At 37.5% G+C, this 22,953-nt stretch overlaps 1 protein-coding gene across 13 annotated transcripts in view; it reads left to right on the top strand.

The window, feature by feature from the left end:
* Window positions 1-22,953, top strand: part of DENND4A (DENN domain containing 4A) — a 124,813-nt gene that overhangs the window by 22,622 nt on the left and 79,238 nt on the right. For all 13 annotated transcript variants that reach the window (XM_029950964.1, XM_029950967.1, XM_029950974.1 and 10 more), the window contains 2 exons: window positions 3,926-4,000; window positions 18,890-19,222. In XM_029950964.1, coding sequence (XP_029806824.1) covers window positions 18,912-19,222 — 311 coding nt within the window. In that variant the 5' untranslated portion in view covers window positions 3,926-4,000; window positions 18,890-18,911. The remainder of the gene's footprint in view (window positions 1-3,925; window positions 4,001-18,889; window positions 19,223-22,953) is intronic.

Genomic DNA, 22,953 nt, shown 5'->3' with positions numbered 1-22,953 from the left:
AAGGTTGTATAGTATATATATATTTTTTAACGTTTATTTTTTATTGAGAGAAAGAGAGGTTGAGAGAATGAGCAGAGGAGGTTGCAGAGAGGCGGGGGGGGGGGGGGGGGGGGACAGAGGGTTCAAAGCAGGCTCCGTGCTGACAGCAAGCAGAGAGCCTGAGCCATGAGATCATGACGTGAGCTGAAGTCGGACGTTTAACCAACTGAGCCACTGAGGTGCCCTTTAAGTATATTTAAATAGGTGGTAAGATGAACTACATCGAAATGCTCAACATTAATCAAATGACAGAACTATAAATCTTATGTGTCTACTTTTTAAGAAAAGTGATAGTTTTGGGGCACCTGGATGGCTCAGTTGGTTTAGCATCCAACTTCGACTCAGGTCATGAACTCTGAATTTATGAGTTCGAGCTCTGTGCACGCAGCTCAGAGCCTAGAGCCTGCTTTGGATTCTGTGTCTTCCTCTCTGTGCTCCACCGCCCCCCCGCCCCCAGTGCTCTCTGTCTCTCAAAAAAATAAATAAACGTTAAAAAAATTTTAAAGGAAGTGATACTTATTCAGTTGATCTCAGTTTTTATTATGTATTTATGTAGCTGAAATTTAGATTGCTTGTTTTATATAAATGTATTTTTAATCATGCCAATGAATACTATTTCTTTTTCAAGTTTTATTTAAACAGAGAGTACTATTGCAAATAGCTTGTGTATGGCTGTGAAAATAGAGAAGAAAAACCAGATATTGTATGTTTGAGAGAAACTTTAGGGAAGATTCCAGTGGAGGCAACAATTCATTTCAGACGCTAGCTAAAAAATGCTTACGATAATTTAAAGAGGAAGCAAGAACTTTGAGATATGGGAGTGGTATGCATATGGGAAATTAAGTAAAAAAAAAAAAAAAGATGGTGCAAGAGACAGACTTTAAAACCAGACTTCCCTTTCACTCTAGACTGGTTTGCACCATGTATTTGCATTTCATACACAGTGGTGAATATGAACAAATTTTCAGTATAGTATTGGGAATTGATATTTGTTGTTACTATTAGTGTATATGAAATCTAATTTCACTGTAGGAGTGGTAAATCTCATAGATTCTCTATGTTAAAAGAGTGTAAACAACATTACAAATTCTCCAAATGACATTTCCTCATCCCTTTTTTTTTTTAAGATTTTATCTTTAAGTAATCTCTACACCCAACATAGGGTTTAAAGTCACAGCCCTGAGATCAAGAGCCTCCTGCTCCATGGACTGAACCAGCCAGGCGCCCCTCCTCATCCCTTTTAACCATTTCCTACTCTTCTCCGTCCCATTTCTGCACTTTTAAATTGTTACTCCTTTTATATCTTTCCCTCCTTATCTTTTTTATTTTCTTACTGTATGTCTTTTTTCACCTTTCTTCCTTTTCTCTTATTTTTGATCAGTGTTCTTTTTCTTACCTGCTAATTGCCATGTATTCTTCAACCAGTTTAACTTCTCCCACTTACCTATTAACCTTTTTGTCCATCAAAGCCCATGTTCACTAGTTAACACTTAGATCTCCCCTGGGAAATACTTTCTTCTCTACCATTCTTGAAGTATGATGTAGTAGAACTCCAAATTAAAAGCCATGAGAATTGAGACATAGTGTATTTGGTCTTGGACAAGCTGTTTAACTTTGATGTCTCAATTTCTTCAATTACAAAAAGAAGAGTTGCACCTGAATCTCTAAGGACCTTTCCTGGCTCTAAAATCCTATGATTCCATGGTGTCTTCACTTTCCCATTTTTTTTCCTACTGTGCTGACTTCATTCATCTGATAAATATTTATTTACACACCTGTCATGTGTTTATAACTGCTATAATTTATATGAGAGGATCAAAAGAATTAGAAAACAAGGTTCCTGCCTTTGAATTGTTTATAGTCTGTCTGGAGAGATGAGGTTATCTGCATGTTAACACTTAATAATTTCTAGTCTCTTCCTGTTCTGTCCAGACTAGATGCACATTCCCAAGGGAATACCAGCTACTTAGTTCCAACCTAATTTCTGGGTAAGGGTCAGGGTTGCCCCTGAACACAGTAAAAGACTTCTCTTTATGTTCTTCCACATCTAGCAATCCCCATTGTAGTTGTCCTGTAACACTGTTTCATACTCTCCACTCAGCTCTAGTGTAGAATTTATCCATAATAGGAAATTTTATCTTAGAACTAAGGAGATTGGTCCTCATTGTGTGTTAGAAGATGATCACTCTTTCTTATATTTTAGTGTGTGTTGATATGTCTGTGCATTTCTATGTTTGTATAATTATGTTCAAATATAATGTTCCAGATGGCTAAGTAAATGTGACCAACACGTCTCTTCCACACCATATATACTTAAATGTTTTCTTTGGGTTGTTTCTGCACCTACTTGGTAAGGAGGTATTGCTTTTGGAGACATGATGTTTTCCTTTCATAGGCCATGTATATGCTCTCTGGTAAAAAATATATACTTATACCACTCCACAGGAATTAAGGGGTGATTAAGGGGACTGGGGGGAAGGTGGCCATACTTAGGAAAGGTCAACACTAGGAATCCTTGTGATAGAACTGTTCTGTGTCTTGGCTGTGCATGATAATACATGAAGCTGTGGATTTGATAAAACTGTATAGAACTATGGATATGCGCGTGCGCACGCGCACACACACACACACACACACAAATACACGAGTAAAACTGAGGAAGTCAAAATAAGTGAATTCATGAATGCAGTATCCCAACTGTGACACTGTGCTATAGTTTTGTAAGATGTTGTCATTGGGAGAAACTGAATAAAAGATATACCAGATCCTCATTACTTCTTTCAACTGAATGTGAATCTATAATTATCTGAAAATAAAAGGTTTCATTAAAAATAATAGCAATTTATAGGCATCTGCAGTGAAAGGTAATTTAACATATTTAGTTGCAGGAAGTTCATTGACCCTGGGTACGAAGTGAGTAAAGTTGCAAAATACAAAGTTAGTGTAACAAATCCGTTGTGTTTCCATACACTAATAATGAACTATTAGAGAAATCAAGAAAACAAGTGCGCCTGGGTGGCTCCATTGGTTAAGCATCTGACTCTTGATTTCGGCTGAGGTTTGTGAGTTTGAGACCTGCATTGGGCTCTGCACTGGTAGTGCAGAGCCACCTGGGATTTTTCTCTCTCTCCCTCTTGCTGCCCCTCCTGCACGCTCTCTCTCTCAAAATAAAAAATAAAACAACAACCTAAAAAAAAGACTTAAAAATCTGTAATAAAGGGAAAATACTTTCAAGTATTGGCTTCTTTGAAACTTGTTACATAGATGGAAGTTACTTACATCTATATTTAAATTGTCTTGAATGTGTATATTTTACTGTAGGAATGGGATACTATACGTGCCCAGAAATAGGCATTTTTTCTTTCTTATACTCCTTGCCCCTGTAACCGTTTACTCTTTTTTGCCATTTTTTATTCTTTAATTTTCTGTCATTATCTGCCTTTAAAAATTTTTTTAATGTTTTAATTTATTTTTGAGAGAGAGAGAGAGCGTGAGCAGGGGAGGGGCAGAGAGAGAGAGAGAGAGAGGGAGACACAGAATCTGAAGCAGGCTCCAGGCTCCATGCTGTCAGCACAGAGCCCCATGCGGGACTCGACCTCATGAAGTGTGAGATCATGACCTGAGCAGAAGTTGGATGCTTAACTGACTGAGCCACCCAGGTGCCCCCACCCCACCTTTTTAAAAGTGTATTGCTATTCTTGATAGGAAGGTGCTTATGGAAGAGCTGGTGTTTGAAAATTACTTATTGGGTCTTAAGCATATGAATACAATATATGCAATCATTTTCTTTGACAATTACTATTATTAACAGAACTTTATGGACATCGTAGCTGGAAATATTTCATTGGGATTAATTTAAGTTCAATTTTTATTCTTTTCAATACAGTCTTAAACTCTGAGGCTTGCAGAATTCACCCATTGAGATCTGGCATCATTTTCAGAGGAAGACCTTCAGTAATGTGTAAGTAGGATTTTTTTTTTTCATTTGGTTTGTTTCTATTAGCTATTTTCTGTGTTAAACACTGAGAAGTTAATTTACCAGTCACTTAACAGAATTTGGCATATACTCACCACATAATGATGATGAATAACAAGTGATACAGAATACCTTATCAAAGATGTCTTAAGATGTGGCTGGGTCACTATTACTGACTGTTACTGGAGGCCTCATCCTCAAGTAAAGAATCCTGGATTAAAGCGTTCTCACCTTGTCTGCTTCTGACTAGCTAGGTATCCTTCGGTGCGCCACCTTCTGTGTTTTAGTTTCTTTGGCTATAAAATGAGGTATTAGACTAGGATAAGTAATAAGACCATTTCCCCTCTAAATGTCTGTTATTTCCAGCTTAATTTTTGTTGTTGTTGTTGTTGTAATAAATCGAAAGTTAGTAATAGTCCAGAAGAGAGCTCTTAAATTACATAGTTTTGTTTTGATGTTTTGTGTGTGTGTGTTGGTTTTTGCTTTTGCTTGGGTATATATATTGAGAGAGAAGGTGGCTCCAAATTAGACTAACAGACAAGTAAGCCCCCCTTGCTCAAGAAATTTCCCCCACATAGTCCATTAACATGGGTTAAAATGCTTATTTTTATTTTATTTATTGCTTGAAAGGGTTTTTTTTTTTAATGTTTATTTTTGGTAGAGAGCATGACCAGGGAAGGGGCAGAGAGAGAGAGAAAGAGAGAGGGAGAGGGAGATGGAGGTTCCGAAGCAGGCTTTGCACTGATAGCAGTGAGCCGATGCAGAGCTCGAACTCACAAACTGTGAGATCATGACCTCAGCCAACGTTAGACACTCAACTGACTCTTGATTTTAGATAAGGTTATGTTTCCAGAGTCATGGAATTGAGCCTTGACTTGGGCTCCACGTTAGGTGTGGAGTCTGCTTAAGATTCTCTCCTTCCCTCTGCCCCTCTTCTGTCTCTCACGTGCTCTCTCTCAAAAAAGGATTTAAAAAAAAAGTCACCCTAATGTTAAGTGTACAAACAAGATTTCTTTCCTTTCAAACTCTCCACAGAATGCTGATACTGAAGGAATGCCAGTTTCCAAGGAGATGGGGGAAAGGAACAATAAGGGACAGGTCTATACATGGGGCTTTTGGGGGAGAAATCATACAGAAACTTTGGGCAGGTTGAAGGCCAGCACTTGAAATCTGGAAGGGCAATAGGAGAAAAGATGGTGAGAGGTGGAATAAAAGTATAGACAGAAAGAGAGAGAGAGAGAGAAGGAGGGAGGGAGGGAGGGAAAGAGAGAGAGAGAGAGAAAGTATAGAAAGAGATGTGGAAAAGTAAAATTAGACAGAAACTCCTTGAGGCAGAGGCTGTTGCTTTCATTGATATTGTCTGTCACCAGCTTCTAGAATAGTGTCAGATCTGAATAAGTACTTATGAAAATATCATTGAATGAATTAACCACTTACTTGGTAAACTTCTAATTTTGCCTTAGGCCCTGTTGGTTTTGGTTATTGGTTACTAGATTCAAACCATCTACATTATCTATCTATGTCTGCTCTACATTCAGCAACTACAGGCAGTATTTAAGGTATCAAGGTTCAGAAAATTGATTCTGAATTATAGAATAAAGACCTTACATTTAGTATAATACATTTCAGGGATATTTATTTATTTATTTATTTATTTATTTATTTATTTTAGAGAAAGAGTGTTTAGGAGAGTGCAAGCCAGGGAGAGGGGCAGAGGGAGAGAGAGAAAATCTTAAGCAGGCTCCAGGCCTAGCACAGAGCCTGACCCAAGGCACTATCCCATGACCCTGGGACTAATGACCTGAGTCAAAATCTAGAGTTGGATGCTCAACCAGCTGAGCCACGCAGGTGCCCCTGCTTGAGGGTTTTAAAGTGAACTATTCATTCATTTAACAAATAAATTTTTCTTTCATGTATTTCTCCAAATTTCTTGCTTGCCTTTTAATTTGGGTTAACCTATACATAAGTTTTTTTTTTTTTAACTTAAATTCAAGTTAGATAACATACAGTGTAGTCTTGGCTTCAGTAGAAATCATTGATTCATGTCTTACATACGACACCCGGTGTTCATCCCAAAAAGTGCCCTCCTTCATGCCCATCACCCATTTAACCCATCAACCCATCCACCTCCCCTACAACAACCCTCAGTTTGTTCTCTGTGTTTAAGAGTCTCTTAAGGTTTGCGTCCTCTCTGTTTTTATCTTATTTTTCCTTTCCTTCCCCTATGTTCATCTGTTGTGTTTCTCAAATACCACATATGAGTGAAATCATATGATATCTTTCTCTGACTGACTTATTCACTTAACATAATACTCTCTAGCTCTATCCATATAGTTGCAAATGGCAAGATTTCATTCTTTTTCATCAAGTATTATTCCATTGTATGTAAGTATATGTGTGTGTGTGTGTGTGTGTGTGTGTGTGTGTGTGTGTATACACACACACCACATCTTCTTTATCCATTCATCAGTTGATGGTCATTTGGGCTCTTTCCATAATTTGGCTATTGTTGATAGTACTTAAACATTGGGGTGAATGTGCCTTTTCAAATAAGCATTTTTGTACCCTTTGTATAAATACCTAGTAGTATAATTGCTGGGTCATAGGGTAGTTCTAGTTCTAATTTTTTGAGGAATCTTCATACTGTTTTCCAGAATAGCTGCATCAGTTTTGCACAAATATTTTTTAAGCACCTACCTATCATACTTTAGGTACTAACCAGCAATGTAAAAATGGGGTAGTAGTTACAGTGTATAGTTCTATTTGATGGAATTTTATATAGCCCCTTAGTATAATTATGAAGATTATGGCAGTTTAGAAAAATACTTATTAAATAACTAGACAAATCATCTATATTGTAATTGTGCATAAGGGTTGGAAGGATGTTTTTTGGGGACACCTGGGGGGCTCAGTCAACTGATATCTGACTTCAGCTCAGGTCATGATCTCACAGTTTGTGAGTTTGAACCCTGCTTCAGGCTCACTGCTGTTTGCAGAGCTCACTTGAGATCCTCTGTCCTCCTTGCTTCCTACTCCTCCTTCACTTGCACACACAAGTTCTCTGTCTCTTAAAAATAATTAAACATTAAACAGTTACTCAGGTTGCAACAAGAGGGTGGAGAAAAATAGAGCTCCGTACTTCCTGCCTGTATGTCTCAAACAAAGAATGGCTGAAGCCAAAGGACTCTCAACCGTAAGAGTCTGGGAAGAAAAGAGACAGAGTCCACTAAGAAGACAGCCTCAGAAGGCTACCTCAAGAAACAAGCCAGAGTATACATGGTGGAGAGTCCCAAATATCACTATAAGTAGGGAAATAAAATAACCAAATTCTCAACAAGAGAGACAAAGGGACACCAGTAAAAGAACCCTTCCTGAATGGACAGGTCCTGGACAGTCTGTGAGCCTCCATTAATATAGCAGTCCTTGCAGGTGCAGAATGCATAACAAGCTTTTAAAACTTATAGGAGACAGAAAGCTAGCCAAAATGATGAAATGGAAGAACTCTCCTCTAAAGAAATTCCAGGAAGAAGTCACAGCTAAAGAATTGGTCAAAACAGATATAAGCAACATAACTGAGCAAGAATTTAGAACAATTGTCATAAAATTAATCACTGGGCTTGAAAAGGGCATGGAAGACACCAGAGATGCTATTGCTACAAATATGATGGACCTTAAAAATACTTGTGATGAATTTAAAAGGGCTATAAATGAAGCACATAATAAAATGGAGGTGGCCTCTGCATGGATTGAAGAGACAGAGAGAATAGGTGAATTTGAAGACACAATTATAGAGAAAGAGGAAGCCAAGAAAAAGAGAGATGAACTGATCCAGAAGCACAAGAGGAGAATTCAAGAACTGAGTGATGCAATCAAACAGAACAATATCGTATCATAGGAATTCCAGAAGAAGAAGAAAGAGAGAAAGGGGCTGAAGGGGTGCTTGAACAAATTATAGTCAAGAATTTCCTCAATCTGGGGAAGGAAACAGACATTGAAATCCAAGAGGCACAGAGAACTCACCTCAGACGCAACTTGAATCAATCCTCTACATGACATATCATAGTGAAACTGGCAAAATATAAGGATAAAGAGAGAATTCCGAAAGCAGCTAGGGATAAAAGGGCCCTAACATACAAAGGGAAACCTATCAGGGTGGTTGCAGACCTGTCTACTGAAACTTGGCAGGCCAGAAAGGAATAGCAGGAAATCTTCAATGTGATGAACAGAAAAAATATACAACCAAGAATCCTTTATCCAGCAAGCCTGTCATTCAGAATAGGAGGAGAGATAAAGGTTTTCCCAAACAAACAAAAGTTGAAGGAATTCATCATCACTAAACTAGTCCTACAAGAAATCCTAAGGGGGACTCTATGAGGGAAATGTTGCAAGGAACCCAAGGTACCAGAGACACCACGACAAGCATGAATCCTACAGAGCACAAAATGACTCTAAACCCATATTTTTCAGTAATAACACTGACTGTAAATGGAATAAATGCTCCAATCAAAAGACACAGGGTAGCAGAATGGATAAAAAACAAGATCCATCTATTTGCTGTCTACAAGAGACTCATTTTAGACCTGAAGACACCTTCAGATTGTAAGTGAGGGGATGGAGAAATACCTATCATGCAACTGGAAGTCAAAAGAAAGCTGGAGTAGCCATACTAATATCGGACAAACTGTACTTTAAAGTTAAGGCAGTAACAAGAGATGAAGAAGGGCATTATATAATAATTACAGGGCCTAGCCATCAGGAAGAGCTAACAATTATAAATGTCTACACACTGAATTCAGGAGCACCCAAATACATAAAACAATTGATCACAAACATAAATGATCTTATTGATAAGAATGTGCTAATTGCAGGGGGCCTTAATACTCCCATTTATACAGCAATGGATAGATCAACTAGACAGAAAATCACTAAAGAAACAATGAACCTGAATGACACATTGCACCAGATGGATCTGACAGATATATTTAGAACTCTACATCCTGAGGCTATGGAATCCACTTTCTTCTCAAGTGCCCAGAGCACATTCTCCAAGATACATCAAACTAGGTCATAAAGCAGCCCTCAATAAATATGAAAGAATTGAGATCATACCATGCACACTTTGAGATCACAATGCTGTGAAACTTGAAATCAATCACAGGAAAAAGTCTGGAAAACCTCCAAAAACATGGAGGTTAAAGAACACCCTCCTAAAGAACGAATGGGCCAATCAGGCATTTAGAGAAGAAATTTAAAAATATATAGAAACAAATGAAAATGAAAGTACAACAATCCAAACTCTTTGGGATGCAGCAAAGGCAGTGCTAAGAGGAAAGTACCTTGCAATCTAGGACTATTTCAAGAAACTAGAAAAAGTGCACCTCAAGGATCTAGAAGCAGAGCAGCAAGAATACCCCAGACCCAGCAGAAGAAGATAAATAATAAAGATCAGGGCAGAAACAAACAATATAGAATCCAAAAAAACAGTTGAACAGATCTGAAACCAAGAGTTGGGTTTTTGAAAAAAATAAACAAAATTGATAAACCTCTAGCCAGGCTTCTCAAAAAGAAAAGAGAGAGCACCCAAATAGACAAAATCACAAATGAAAATGGATTTATTATAACCAATTCCTCAGAAATACAAGCAATTATCAGGGAACACTATGAAAAATTATATGCCAACAAACTGGACAATGTAGAAGAAATGGACAAATTTTTAAACACACACACACTACCAAAATTCAAATGGGAAGAGAGAGAAAATCTGAACAAACCCATAACTAGTGAAGAAATTGAATCACTTATCAAAAAATCTCCCAACAAATAAGAGCCCTGGGCCAGATGGCTTCCCTGGGGAATTCTGCTAGACATTTAAATCAGAATTAATACCCATTCTTCTCAAGCTATTCCAAAAAGTAGAAATGGAAGGAAAACTTCCAGACTCATTGTATGAAGCCAACATCACTTTGATTCCCAAACCAGACAGAGATCCAGCAGAAAGAGAACTACAGGCCAATATCCTTGATGAATACAGACGCAAAAATCCTCAACAAGATACTAGCAAATCAAATTCAACAGCATATAAAAAGAATTATCCACCATGATCAAGTGGGATTCATTCCTGGGTTACAAGGCTGGTTTAGTATTTGCAAATAAATCAATGTGATACATCATGTTAACAAAAGAAAAGATAAAAACCGTATGATCCTGTCCATAGATGCAGAAAAAGCATTTGAAAAAATACAGCATACTTTCTTAATATAGACCCCTGAGAAAGTTGGGATAGAAGGAACTTACTTAAACATCATAAAAGCCCTTTATGAAAAACTCACAGCTAATATCATTCTCAATGGGGAAAAACTGAGAGCTTTCCCCCTGAGATTAGGAACATGACAGGGATGTCCACTGTCACCACTGTTGTTTAACATAGTGCTGGAAGTCCTAGCACCAGCAATCAGACAACAAAAGGAAATAAAAGGCATCAGAATTGGCAAAGATGAAGTCAAATTCTCACTTTGAGCAGATGACATGATACTCTACATGGAAAACCCAAACAACTTCACCAGAATCCTACTAGAACTGATCCATGAATTCAGCAAAGTCTCAGGGAACAAAATCAATGTATAGAAATTGGTTGCATTTTTATACATCAATAATGAAGCAACAGAAAGAGAAGTCAAGAAACGGATCCCATTCACAATTGCACGAAGACCCATCAAATACCTAGGAATAAATCTAACCAAAGATATAAACCAAAGATATATGATGAAAACTATAGAAAACTTTTGAAGGAAATTGAAGAAGACACAAAGAAATGGAAAAATATTCCATGCTTATGAATTGGAAGAATAAATATTGTTAAAATATCAATACTGCCCAAAGCAGTCTACACATTCAATGCAATCCCGATCAAAATTGCACCAGCATTCTTCTCAGAGCTAGAACAAACAATCCTAAAATTTGCATGGAACCACAAAAGACCACGAATAGCCAAAGTAATATTGAAGAAGAAAACCAAAACAGGAGGCATCACAATCCTAGACTTTGGCCTCTACTACAAAGCTGAAGTCATCAAGACAGTATGGTATTGGCACAAAAACAGGCACATAGACCAATGGAATAGAATAGAGAACCCAGAATTGGACCCACAAATGTGTGGCCAGTTAATCTTTGACAAAGCAGGACAGAGTATCCAATGGAAAAAAGACAGCCGCTTTCACAGATGGTGCTGGAAGAACTGGACAGCAACATGCAAAAGAATGAAACTAGATCACTTTCTTACACCATACACAAACTCAAAATTGATGAAGGACCTGATTGTGAGACAGAAAACCATCAAAACCCTAGAGGAGAAAGCAGGAAACAACCTCCTTCATCTCATCCACAGCAGTTTCTTACTTGACCCATTTCCAAAGGCCAGAGAATCAAGAGCAAAAATGAACTATTTGGACCTCATCAAGATAAAAAGCTTCTGTATGGCAAGGGAAACAATCAATAGAACTAATAGGCAACCAGTGGAATGGGAAAAGATAGTTGCAAATGACATATCAGATAAAGGGCTAGTATCCAAAATTTGTAAGGAACTCACCAAACTCCATACCCGAAAAACAAATAATCCAGTGAAGAAATGGGCAGAAGACCTGAACAGACACTTCTCAAAAGAGGACATCCAGATGGCTAACAGGCACATGAAACGATGCTCAGCGTCACTCATCATCAGGGAAATACAAATCAAAACCACACTGAGATACCACCTCACACCAGTTCAAGTGGCTAAAATGAGCAAATCAAGAGACTACAGATGCTGGTGAGGATGTGGAGAAACGGGCACCCTCCTACACTGTTGGTGGGAATGTAAACTGGTGCAGCCGCTCTGGAAAACATTGTGGAGGTTCCTCAGAAAATTAACAGTAGAACTCCCCTATGACCCAGCAATAGCACTGCTAGGAATTTACCCAAGGTATACAGGAGTGCAATGCATAGGGGCACACATACCCCAATATTCATAGCAGCACTTTCTACAATAGCCAAATCATGGAAAGAGCCTACATGTCCATCAACTGATGAACGGATCAAGAAGATGTGGTTTATCTATACAATGGCATACACACATACATGGCAATGAGAAAGAATGAAATGTGGCCATTTGTAGCAAAGTGGGTGAAACTTGAGGGTGTCATTCTAAGTGCAATAAGTCAGGCGGAGAACAGATACCATATGTTTTCACTCTTATGTGAAACCGGAGACACTTAACAGAGGACCATGGGGGAGGGGAAGGGAAAAAATAGTTGAGGAGACGGAGGGAGGCAAACCACAAGGGACTCTTAAATACTGAGAAAAAACTGAGGGTTGATGGGCGTTGGGGAGAGAGGAAAATGGGTGATGGGCATGAAGGAGGGCACTTGTTGGGATGAGCTCTGGGTGTTGTATGGAAACCAACTTGACAATAAACTGTTAAAGAAAAAATAAACATTAAAAAAATGATGCTTTCTGTTCTCAAAGAAAACTAGGAAACATTGTCAAATTTAAACCAGAATTATTACTGTAAATGGAATTGTTGAATTTTTTCTTTTAGTTATTTTGTACAGTTCATAAAGTTTAAATGAAAATCCAAATAAGCTTAAGGTTATAAACAAATATGAATATGTATCATCCAGAAAGAAGAAATAGTGTTTTGTCAAAGAGGAAGAGAACAAAACTGAATCTGTAAGACAGTAGATAGGTTACTTTCACTGGAAAAAAATGAGAAATGAAGTTGAGAAAGGATGGACATGAGGGTCTCTGGTTTTGATAATATAAGAAAGGATGAGCTCAATTACATCCTTAACTGTGGAATTACTTTTTTTAAAAAAGGTTTCTTCTTGATTATTTATTTAAGTGAACTGGAGTGAGGAGTAGTCAAACTAGTCCATTGTGTTATTGACCATTTTAATATATGTAAGTCTTGAGTTTGTGGATATTTATTATTCTCTGACTGAAAGACATTTGTTCCTTTTACCATTTCAGTAATAGTTTATAATTTTGCAAAACTATGCTCACCTTTGTTTTTCAAATATCTTTAAATTGTTACCTCTGATTTTTGCTCTTATCTTTTCTTGACCTTAGAGTTAGCCTAGGTAGCAAATGCTTAACTACTTTGACCTACTGGAGTGATAAAAGAAATGCAAAAGGATCTGAATTGATTGGGCACATATTAAAGGGAGAAAAACAGGAGCACCTGGGTGGCTCAGTTGGTTAAGTGTCTGATGTCCAGCCCCATGAGTTCGAGCCTCTGAGTTTGAGACCCGTGCTGACAGCTTGGAGCCTGGAGCCTGGAGCCTGCTTCGGATTTTGTATCCCCCTCTCTCTGCCTCTCCTCTGCTTACACTCTGTCTTTCTCTCTTAAAAATAAACATTTAAAAAGTAATAATAATAAAGGGAGAAAAACAAACCAGTCTCCATTAGTTGGTGAATGGGTAGGAGCTTTCTTATAATGACTTCTTAATTTAGTTCTCATACACCTTTTAGGAATAGAGAGCACATCCTTCTTTGCTGTTTTCAAAGAAAATAGATCTACTTTGAAGTGAAATACTTAGATGAGCAGGTAATCTGAAATTTTAAGAAGCTGGCTGGAAACATTTTATAAGCTAACTCCTTAAGCTACCTATATCATGTTGAACAAATAAGAATTAAAAAACAGTGATTGGTTAATGAGATAGTATTATCATTACTCCAGCTTGAGTCAAGTTATGTCAGGGTTTTTCTATTACTGTGATTATTTACAGAACTGTTAGATCAACTCCTTATTTTGTGTGGCCCCCAATTTAAGTGCATTTAAAGACATTTACCTCCAAGGGGAAAAAAAAAAGATATTTACTTATGTACCTTCTAATTGTTTGACGAGTTTTGCTCTCATGTACTACACTTAAAGTCCAAGTTTTGTGTGTAACTAGGAATGCTTTTGGGAACTACCCCCAAGGAACTATGGGTAGTTCTTGGCAACACAAGGCATTTTTGTCTTAATGTGTATGTAGTATTTTTCATAAGGATTGTAATTTTTACACACCAGTTAAAGTCTCTTGCCTAAATGGAATTGTCAGAAAATATTGTTGTGGGACACCTGAGTGGCTCAGTCGGTTAAGCATCCAACTTCAGCTCAGGTCATGATCTCCCAGTTAGTGGGTTCGAGCCTCACTTTAGTCTCTGTGCTGACAGCATGGAGCCTGGAGCCTGCTTCAGATTCTGTGTCTCCCTCTCTCTCTGACCCTCCCCTGCTTGTCCTCTGTCAAAAATAAATAAACATTAAGAAAATACTGTTGCTCACTTCTACATTAAAGATTGTCAGTATTTTCTTTGCCTTGTAATTTTTAACAATGTCTTCCCACTAGGTTCTAAACCTCAAACTTACTTTGATAGCAATTGATTTAAAATAAAAAGTAGAGGTGTATTTTAAGTATTGTTGACATTATAGACTTTTTTTTAAAAGTGAATTAAAGGGCATTTAGAGCTTGCAAGAAGTCACCTGGAATGTTGCCAACTATGTTCTTGGCATTATATACTTGGTCGACAGTGCCTTAAAATATTTAACCTTCCTATCCACTCTCCCCAGATGAATAAATAGAAAACAACAACATCAAGGAAAGAGAACTGGAGGGATACATCATTTACTTTAATTTTTTTTTTTTTACTGTCTTTTATTTATTTTTGAGAGACAGCGCTAGCAGGGGAAGGAAGGTCAGAGAGAGAGGGAGACACAGAATCCGAAGCAGGCTCCAGGCTCTGAGCTAGCTGTCAGCACAGAACCCAACGCAGGGCTCGAACCCATGAACCATGAGATCATGAGCTGAAGCTGGACGCTTAACCGACTGAGCCACCCAGGTGCCTCCATCATTTACTTTTCTTTCAATAAATATAAGAGGATTTTATCACTACCTTAATTTTTTTTTAATGTTGTTACTTTATTTTTGAGAGACAGAGACAGCACAAGCAGGGGAGGGTCAGAGAGAGAGGGTGATACAGAATCTAAAGCAGGCTCCAGGCTCTGAGGTAGCAGTCAGCACAGAGCCCTATGTGGGGCTCGAACTCATGAACCGTCAGATCATGACCTGAGCCGAAGCTGGACGCTCAACCGACTGAGCCACCCAGGTGCCCCTTTGTCACCTCTTTAAGATTGATTATTTTCTTGTATGTATTGATGAAGAATAAGAATTTGTTCCCCTTTAGTAGTTAACTGTAGTCAGTGAATGAGTTCAAATCATTAAAATTTGTGAATCAGGAAGATGTTACAAAATGAATCTTTCATACAAATTTCTCTCAAATATCTGCTTATTAGTATAATAGCTGTTTTTATTTCCAAAGCTTAAGGTAGTAGCTTTCAAAGGAAGTTATTTAATATATGTATGTTTTTGTCTGTGGGTTTGAACCCCATATCGGGCTCTGTGCTGACAGCTCAGAGCCTGGAGCCTGCTTCGAATTCTGTGTCTGCCTCTCCCCTGCTCTCGTTCTGTCTCTCTCAAAAATAAACATTAAAAATGTGTTTTAAAAAATAAAATAAATACATGTATGTTTTCATGATAGTACTGTTCTCATTCTCTTTTCCTTCTTTCTGCATAGCAATACATTGTACTTTATCGTATGCAATAGTGACTCTATGCTTTAGTTTGAATAACAGAAAATTAGGGAGGGTACCTGGCTGGCTCAATTGGAAGAGCATGCGACTTGATCTTGGAGTCATGAGTTCAAGGCCCACGTTGGGTGTGGAGATTACTTAAAAAATAAATAAACCTAAATAACATGTCGTTAAAGTCTAGGGAAAAGGAGAATATTTAAATGTCTTCATTATAATGAAAGGAAAGTGTTTTACCAAGGTATTTTTAAGATTTGTATCTATCATGAGCGTATAGCTTAAAATTCATGCACTCATAAAAGCAAATAAACATATATAGAGGCTTGGTTATGTAACCTTTGACCTAGCAATTCTACTTTAATAAATTTATTCTGAAGAAATATTAAGAGTTGTAGCCAGGGTGCCTGGGTGGCTCAATCATTAAGCATCTGATTTCAGCTCAGGTCATGATCTCAAGGTTCATGAGCTCGACCCCACTTTAGGTAAAATACAAGCCCCTCTTCTGGTGAGCCCCGCCTCTTTCTCTCTCTCTCTCTCTCAATCTCTCTCCCTTTCCCTCTCCCTCTCTCTCCCCCTCCTGGGATTCTCTCTCTCTCTCTCTCTCTCTCTCTGCCCCTTGTTCACTTGCTCTCTCTCTCTTAAAAAAAAAAAAAAACCATAGTTGTAGCCAGAGGTTTATGTTCAAGATTATTCATCATAGCTTTTAAAAATATTAGCAAAGTAAGTAGAAGTAAAAATAACCAACAATAAGGAAATAACTCAATAATGTTATGTGCATTAAAAAAAAATTCTATGCATGGGTGCCTGCGTAGCTCAGTTAAGCATCTAACTTTGACCCATGTTATTATCTCACAGTTCATGAGTTCAAGCCCCATGTCAGTCAGTCTCTGTGCTGACAGCTCAGAGCCTGGAGCCTGCTTCAGATTCTGTGTCTTCCTCTCTCTGCACCTCTCCCCCTCCTCTATCTCTCAAAAATAAGTAAATGTTAAAAAAAAATTTTAATACTTTGCAGCCATTAAAAAATATTTTCAAAGACTGTGTAATGAAATGAAGATAAAAGGTTTAATATAAAAGTGCAGGGGCGCCTGGGTGGCTCAGTTGGTTAAGCATCCGGCTTTGGCTCAGGTCATGATCTCACAGTTTGTGGGTTCAAGCCCCGCATCGGGCTCTGTGCTGACAGCTAGCTCAGAGCCTGGAGCCTGCTTCAGATTCTCTATCTCCCTCTCTCTCTGACCCTCCCTGCTCATGCTGTCTTTCTCTGTCTCTCAAAAATAAATTAAAAAAATACAAAAGTGCATTTTTAAAAAAGATGCTTTTGTCCTCCTACTTTTTAGAAATGGATAGATGATCAACTGGGTAAAACTACTTGTTTTTCATGGGGCACCTGTTACATGTAGTCAACTGACAGGGACTACTCAGTGTTTAACTAACAGAGTCTTCTCAGGAGACAAGTTATTACTTTCTCTTTACCGTCAGGCTGGGAGCCATTTCTGAAGTTTAAGCCCTTTATTGTGTAAGGGAATCGCTACATAGGAGTCATATAAATAAATAAGACATAAAAATAACAATATGACAAATAAGTCATATAAATAAAGGAAGTAGGAACATTGGATTCTTCTTTAGGTTTGTTTTCTAAGCAAATAATGGGAATATTTACAGAGTGTATTTGAGCAATGGATACAGATTCCAAGAAATGTGGCATGAATTCTGAAAACTCATTGCATTAGCAATCATAGAAATTTGGTAAGTTTTTGGATTCTGATTAAAATGGTGGTAATTATATTATAAACAAAAGTATCCCATAAAAAAATTGTTTGCCCTCAGTTGTTTTATAGTCTACAAAGGAAAGTTATTTAGCATTTTCTTTAGCATGTTTTGGGGGTATTTTCTAGTTTTTAAGTGGGAAAATAGGGTTTCTAGTTGTTCAAATAGACTTGGGAAATCCTGGGCTAAGCAAAGTTAATAGGTACCTTTTTCAAAGGACTCCTGAGGCATAAATATTTTTATATACTTCATTATAAGTATATGAAAGAGGCATGCAGTGTATATGCCTAATTTATTTGAACATGGAATCCTTTCTTTGCATTTATAGGAACTAAGATTAACATGAGATGTATATTGGAAAATATCTGCTCTGTATATTAAACTTTTTTCTTCTGTTATATAAGCAATAACAGTACTCTGAGGGGTGTAGTTTCCTAGTTAAAGACACAAACAAGGTTTAAATGACACCTGAAGGAGATTTTGCTATTAGAGTGTTTGCAGACACATAATGGGATTTTACTTTGTGTATTTTTTCTTTGAATTTGTTATAAGCATGCATTACCGTTAACATCTCTGCCCTACTTTTATTAGTTGAAGTTCCTTTGTTTGTTGTATCTGCAGAGACTCATTCAGGGTTGATTTTTCTTTGTATGTTTTTAGAGTTTTAGAATAGGAGGTCATTTTCAGCTGGGCTTTATCTGTGGAAAACCTGGGTTAAGAGTGTTCCCTTCTAGAACTGTTTTGTATTTGCTTCCCCCGGGGTACCACTGGCCTGGGAACACAGTTGTTGTTAAAATCTGTTTGGAGCTTCTTGGGTCTGTGGAGATGGCTTATGGTCAAACTTCACATCCAAGTATGAGTAGGCCTGTTGTTATACATTCACACGGGAGACTTTTTACCTCCTCCCCTCTGAAAGCTGGGCCCGTCTCACTGTACCAGCATATGAATTTTTTAAATCCACTCTTAAACTGGGGATATAGCCCTTTGAGCTCTTGGCTTTATGCAGATGTTTCAGTTCTAATTCCCTATCTTATGTAGTCCTAAAGCCTTGTCCCCTGTCCCTGTAATGCCTTTTAAAACACCAACCCCTGGATTACTGAGAAGAGGAGATCAGTAGACTTCCCTCACCCATTATCAGCTTATACACTGCACTCTGGTCTTTGGTTTTCTCAATGTTTTGGGGCCCTGGGGATTTCATTTTTACAGGCTAGTCTATGCATTTACATGGATGTGTTTCGTCGTCATTTGTACTTAGGTAGTCCAGGCTTCGACGTTGTTAAAAATGGAAATTTGTGTATTCGTAAGTTCTTATATTCAGAAAATAGTGCTAAATCCATTCCTGTTATTTAAAGAGGCCACACATTTTACATATTAAAATGAAATGTGTAATAACAGTACTGTGTTTATCAGGGAAGTAGTGTTCTTTTTATAATTTTTCATTTTTATGCACAAACCACTTCTATTCACTTAATTTAGTAGAGAATATTAGCCTGTTACTTTCCTTTTAGATGTAACCTTCTGTAATGGAAGATGATTGAAGATAAGGGGCCTCGTGTTGCTGACTACTTTGTTGTAGCAGGATTAACTGATGTTTCAAAGCCTCTGGAAGAAGAAATTCACTTCAATGATGCCTGTCATAAAGTAGCTAAACCAAAAGAACCTATCACAGATGTTGCAGTTATTATTAAATCTCTTGGGGAGGAAGTGCCACGGGATTATATATGTATTGATATTACTCCAACTGGATTGTCAGCTGATCTCAATAATGGAAGTCTTGTGGGGCCACAGATTTACCTTTGCTACAGAAGAGGAAGAGATAAACCTCCGCTTACAGATCTAGGGTAAGTTTGTTTGTTTGTTTGTTTTTAAGAATTGTTATTGATCCAAATAATATTCCTTGTAGATTTTTGAAGTTAACTGTTCAATTCATTCATTAATAAGTATGTGGCAGCTTTAGAAAAATAGGGACATGTTAAGACTCCTGTGCTCTCTTTCTGTGTTCCTTATACCATTTGAGTGTCCCTTTGTCCTGCAGGTTCCCAGTACTTTCATCTTCCCAGAGTTTCTTTCTGTTAAAGGTAGGGGAGAGACTGAAACTTCTACAGTAAAGTTCCAGAGAACTAGTGTTTGTCCTGACCATAAAAATTTTAATCATTTAAAAAGTACTAGAAAAGGATGGCTTTTGAGCATCAGTTGTAATGATCATTGTAGGTGGATGCTTAAGTCTGTATGCTTCAAACAAGGATCTTGGGGCTAAAAATTAGTGCTCTGATGGGGCACCTGGGTGGCTCAGTCGGTTGAGGGTCGACTTTGGTTCAGGTCATGATCTCATGGTTTTCAGGCTCAAGCCCGCCTTGGGCTCTGTGCTGATGGCTAGCTCAGAGCCTGGAGCCTGCTTCAGATTCTGTGTCTCTTTCTCTCTCTCTGCCGCTCCCCTGTTAACACTCTGTCTCTCTCTGTCTCTCAAAAATAAATAAATGTAATAAAAAAAATTAGTGCTCTACTTAAGATATGATACTGAATTTGGGGCTTCTTTCCCCCATAACAGCTTTACTAAGATAGAATTCATATACCATGAAATTTACCGATTTAAAATGTACAATCCAGTAGTTTTTAGAGTTGTGCAACCATCACCACAGTAAATTTCAGAACATTTTTATTATGCCAGAGAGAAATCCGATACTCATTTTAGCTGCTTTCCCATTCTGCCTAATCCCCTCAGCTGAAGGCAGTGCTTATTCTGCTTTCTGTCTCTGTGGATTTGCCTACTCTGGGCATTTTATATAAATGGAATCATTCTAAGGCAAAAAAAATAATACTTTTCATGCCTGACTTCTTTCACTTCGCATTGTTTTCCAGGTTTATTCATGTTGTAGTATCTGCCAGCACTTCATTCCTTTACATGGCTGACTAATATTCCATTTGTGGATGCACCATCAATTATTTGTTTTCACAATTTATTCATCAGTTTGATGGACATATGGGATGTTCCCACTTTTTGGTTATTATGACTGTCTTCCCAAAAAGCTACACTACTTTGCATTCCCACTGGCAGTGTATGAAGGTTCCAGTTTGTCTACATTCTAGTCATCATTTTGAATTGTCGTTTTGATTGTGGCTTTCCTAGTGGTGTTTTATTGTGGTCTTGATATGCATTCACTTAATGCTGATTAATGTTGAGCATTTTTTTCATGTACTTATTGGCCACCTGTAAATCTTTTGAGAAATGTCTATTTAGAATCCTTTACCCATCTTTTAATTGGCTTATCTTTTTATTGTTGAGCTTTGAAAGTCTATTTACATATTCTGGATGCAAGTCCCTTATCAGATATATCATTTACAAATATTTTCTCCCATTCTATGGGTTGTCTTTTCACTTTCTTTATGGTATCCTTTGAAGCTGAAAAGTTTTTAATTTTGATCAAGTCTGATTCGCCTATTTTTTCTTCGGTTGCTTGTGTTTTGGTACCCTATTTAAGAAGGCTTTTACTAATCCCAAGTCATGAGGATTTACATCTAAGTTTGTTGTCTAAGAGTTTGTACATTTAGCCTTTATATTTTAATCTTTCATCTGTTTTGACTCATTTTTGTTTATGGTCAAGGAAGGGGTCCAGCCTCAGTATTTTCTTATGGATATCCAGTTGTCCTAGCACCAGCTGTGGAAGAGATCATTCTTTCCTTGTTTTCAAAAATTGGTAGGCCATAGACATGTGAGTTTATTTCTGGACTCACAATTCTGTTTTATTTGTCAACATGTCTGTCTTTGTGCCAGTACAAAGTTTTGATTACTGTAGCTTTGTATTAAGTTTTTACATTGTAATTGTGAATCTTTGTTTTTTTCTTTTTCAAGATTGTTTTGGCCATTCTGGATCCCTTGAATTTTCACATGAATTTTAGCATCAGCTCATCAATTTTTACAAAGATCGGGGCACTTTTTAAAAGATGAGTGTTTAGGGCATCTGGGTGGCTCAGTTGGTTAAGTCTCTGACTTTAGCTCAGGTTATGATCTCACGGTTTATGAGGTTGAGCCCCATGTTGGGCTCTGCGCTGACAGCTCGGAGCCTGTAGCCTGCTTGGGATTCTGTGTCTCCCTCCTTTCTCTCTACCCCACCTCCGCTCACATTCTGTCTCTGTCTCTCTCAAAAATAAATAAACATTAAAAAAAATTTTTTTAAAGATTAGTATTTGTGTGTGTGTGTGTGTATATATTTGTCCTTAAATTTATGTATATCTCTTTTACGTATATATGTAGTTTACATTTTTTAAAAAGAACCCAAATCTTTGCAAAAGTTGACATTGCATATATTATATAATATATATTACATATACAAAAAGAATATATAAATATAAAAATATATAAGATATAGATATATTTATATATACATGGAGCAAAAGAGGAACAAAACCTTAACGGTACAAAAATAAGGTTTCCACTGAAAAAACTGAAAGAAAAAGGCCAAAGGAAAGCTACAGTTAGCTCTAATAATGTCTTCAAAATAGATGAAGAGTTTATAAGGAATGAAGATTTGATTTATTGTTTTCATTGCTCAGTTGTAAAAAAAAAAAAAGGCATGAGGTTAACTTACAGTATTTGAGTTAAAATTAGGAAGAGGGGTGCCTGGGTGGTTCAGTTAGTTAAGCACCTGACTTCAGCCCAGGTCATGATCTCGTGGTTCATGGGTTTGAGCCCCATGTTGGGCTCTGTGCTGACAGTGGAGAGCCTGCTTGGGATTGTTTCTCTCCATCCTTAACTCTCTTGCCCTCCCCTACCAGTATTTTCTCTCTCTCTCAAAATAAGTAAACTTAAGAAAATAAAAATAGAGAATATATCAATATCCCTGCTAATGTTACTAGTAGCACCTATAAAAGTTTCATCTCCTTTTATATTAAGTCTGAAAGTGGATAGTCATGTTTACTAATGCCTAAGAGAAGATAGAATGAATTGGAAGAGCTCCTGAAATTTCTTCCACTTTAAAAATTCTGTCACTTAATGTTTGATATCAAAAAGTTAAACTAAAAATCAATTTTGGGGCACCTGTGTGGCTCAGTGAGTCAAGCGGCTGACTCTTGATCTCAGCTTACGATCTCAGGGTCATGATCTCAGGATCACGGTTCAAGCCCAATGTTGGACTCCATGCTGGGCATGAAGCCTACTTAAAGAAAAATCAATTTGGGGCACCTAGGTAGTTCGGTTGGTTAAGCATCCGACTTTGGCTCAGGTCATGATCGCATGGTTTATGAGTTTGAACCCAGCATCGCTCTCTGCTCACAGCTCAGAGCCTGGAGCCTGCTTCAGATTCTGTGTCTCCCTCTCTCTCTCTGCCCCTCCCCTGCTCATGCTCTGTCTCTCTTGCTCTCAAAATAAATAAAATGTAAAAAAAAAAAAAGATTTTTATAAAGTCAATTTTTATTCTGTTAATTCATGAATGAACTGTAGTAATTTTAAGTTGGTTTCAGAAGAGGTACTATATTACTTCTTCTAAAGCTTATGTATTTAGTAAACGGCTTGAGAAAGTAAGCCAGCTGTTACATCTTGTTTTCAAAAGGTAAGGTAATTTGTTCCTCTGATCAC

Source organism: Suricata suricatta, chromosome 9, assembly GCF_006229205.1.
Source record: "Suricata suricatta isolate VVHF042 chromosome 9, meerkat_22Aug2017_6uvM2_HiC, whole genome shotgun sequence".
Classification (NCBI taxonomy): Eukaryota; Metazoa; Chordata; class Mammalia; order Carnivora; family Herpestidae; genus Suricata; species Suricata suricatta.
Note: the sequence above shows the minus strand (reverse complement) of the source record. Positions and strands in the feature narration are given on the sequence as shown.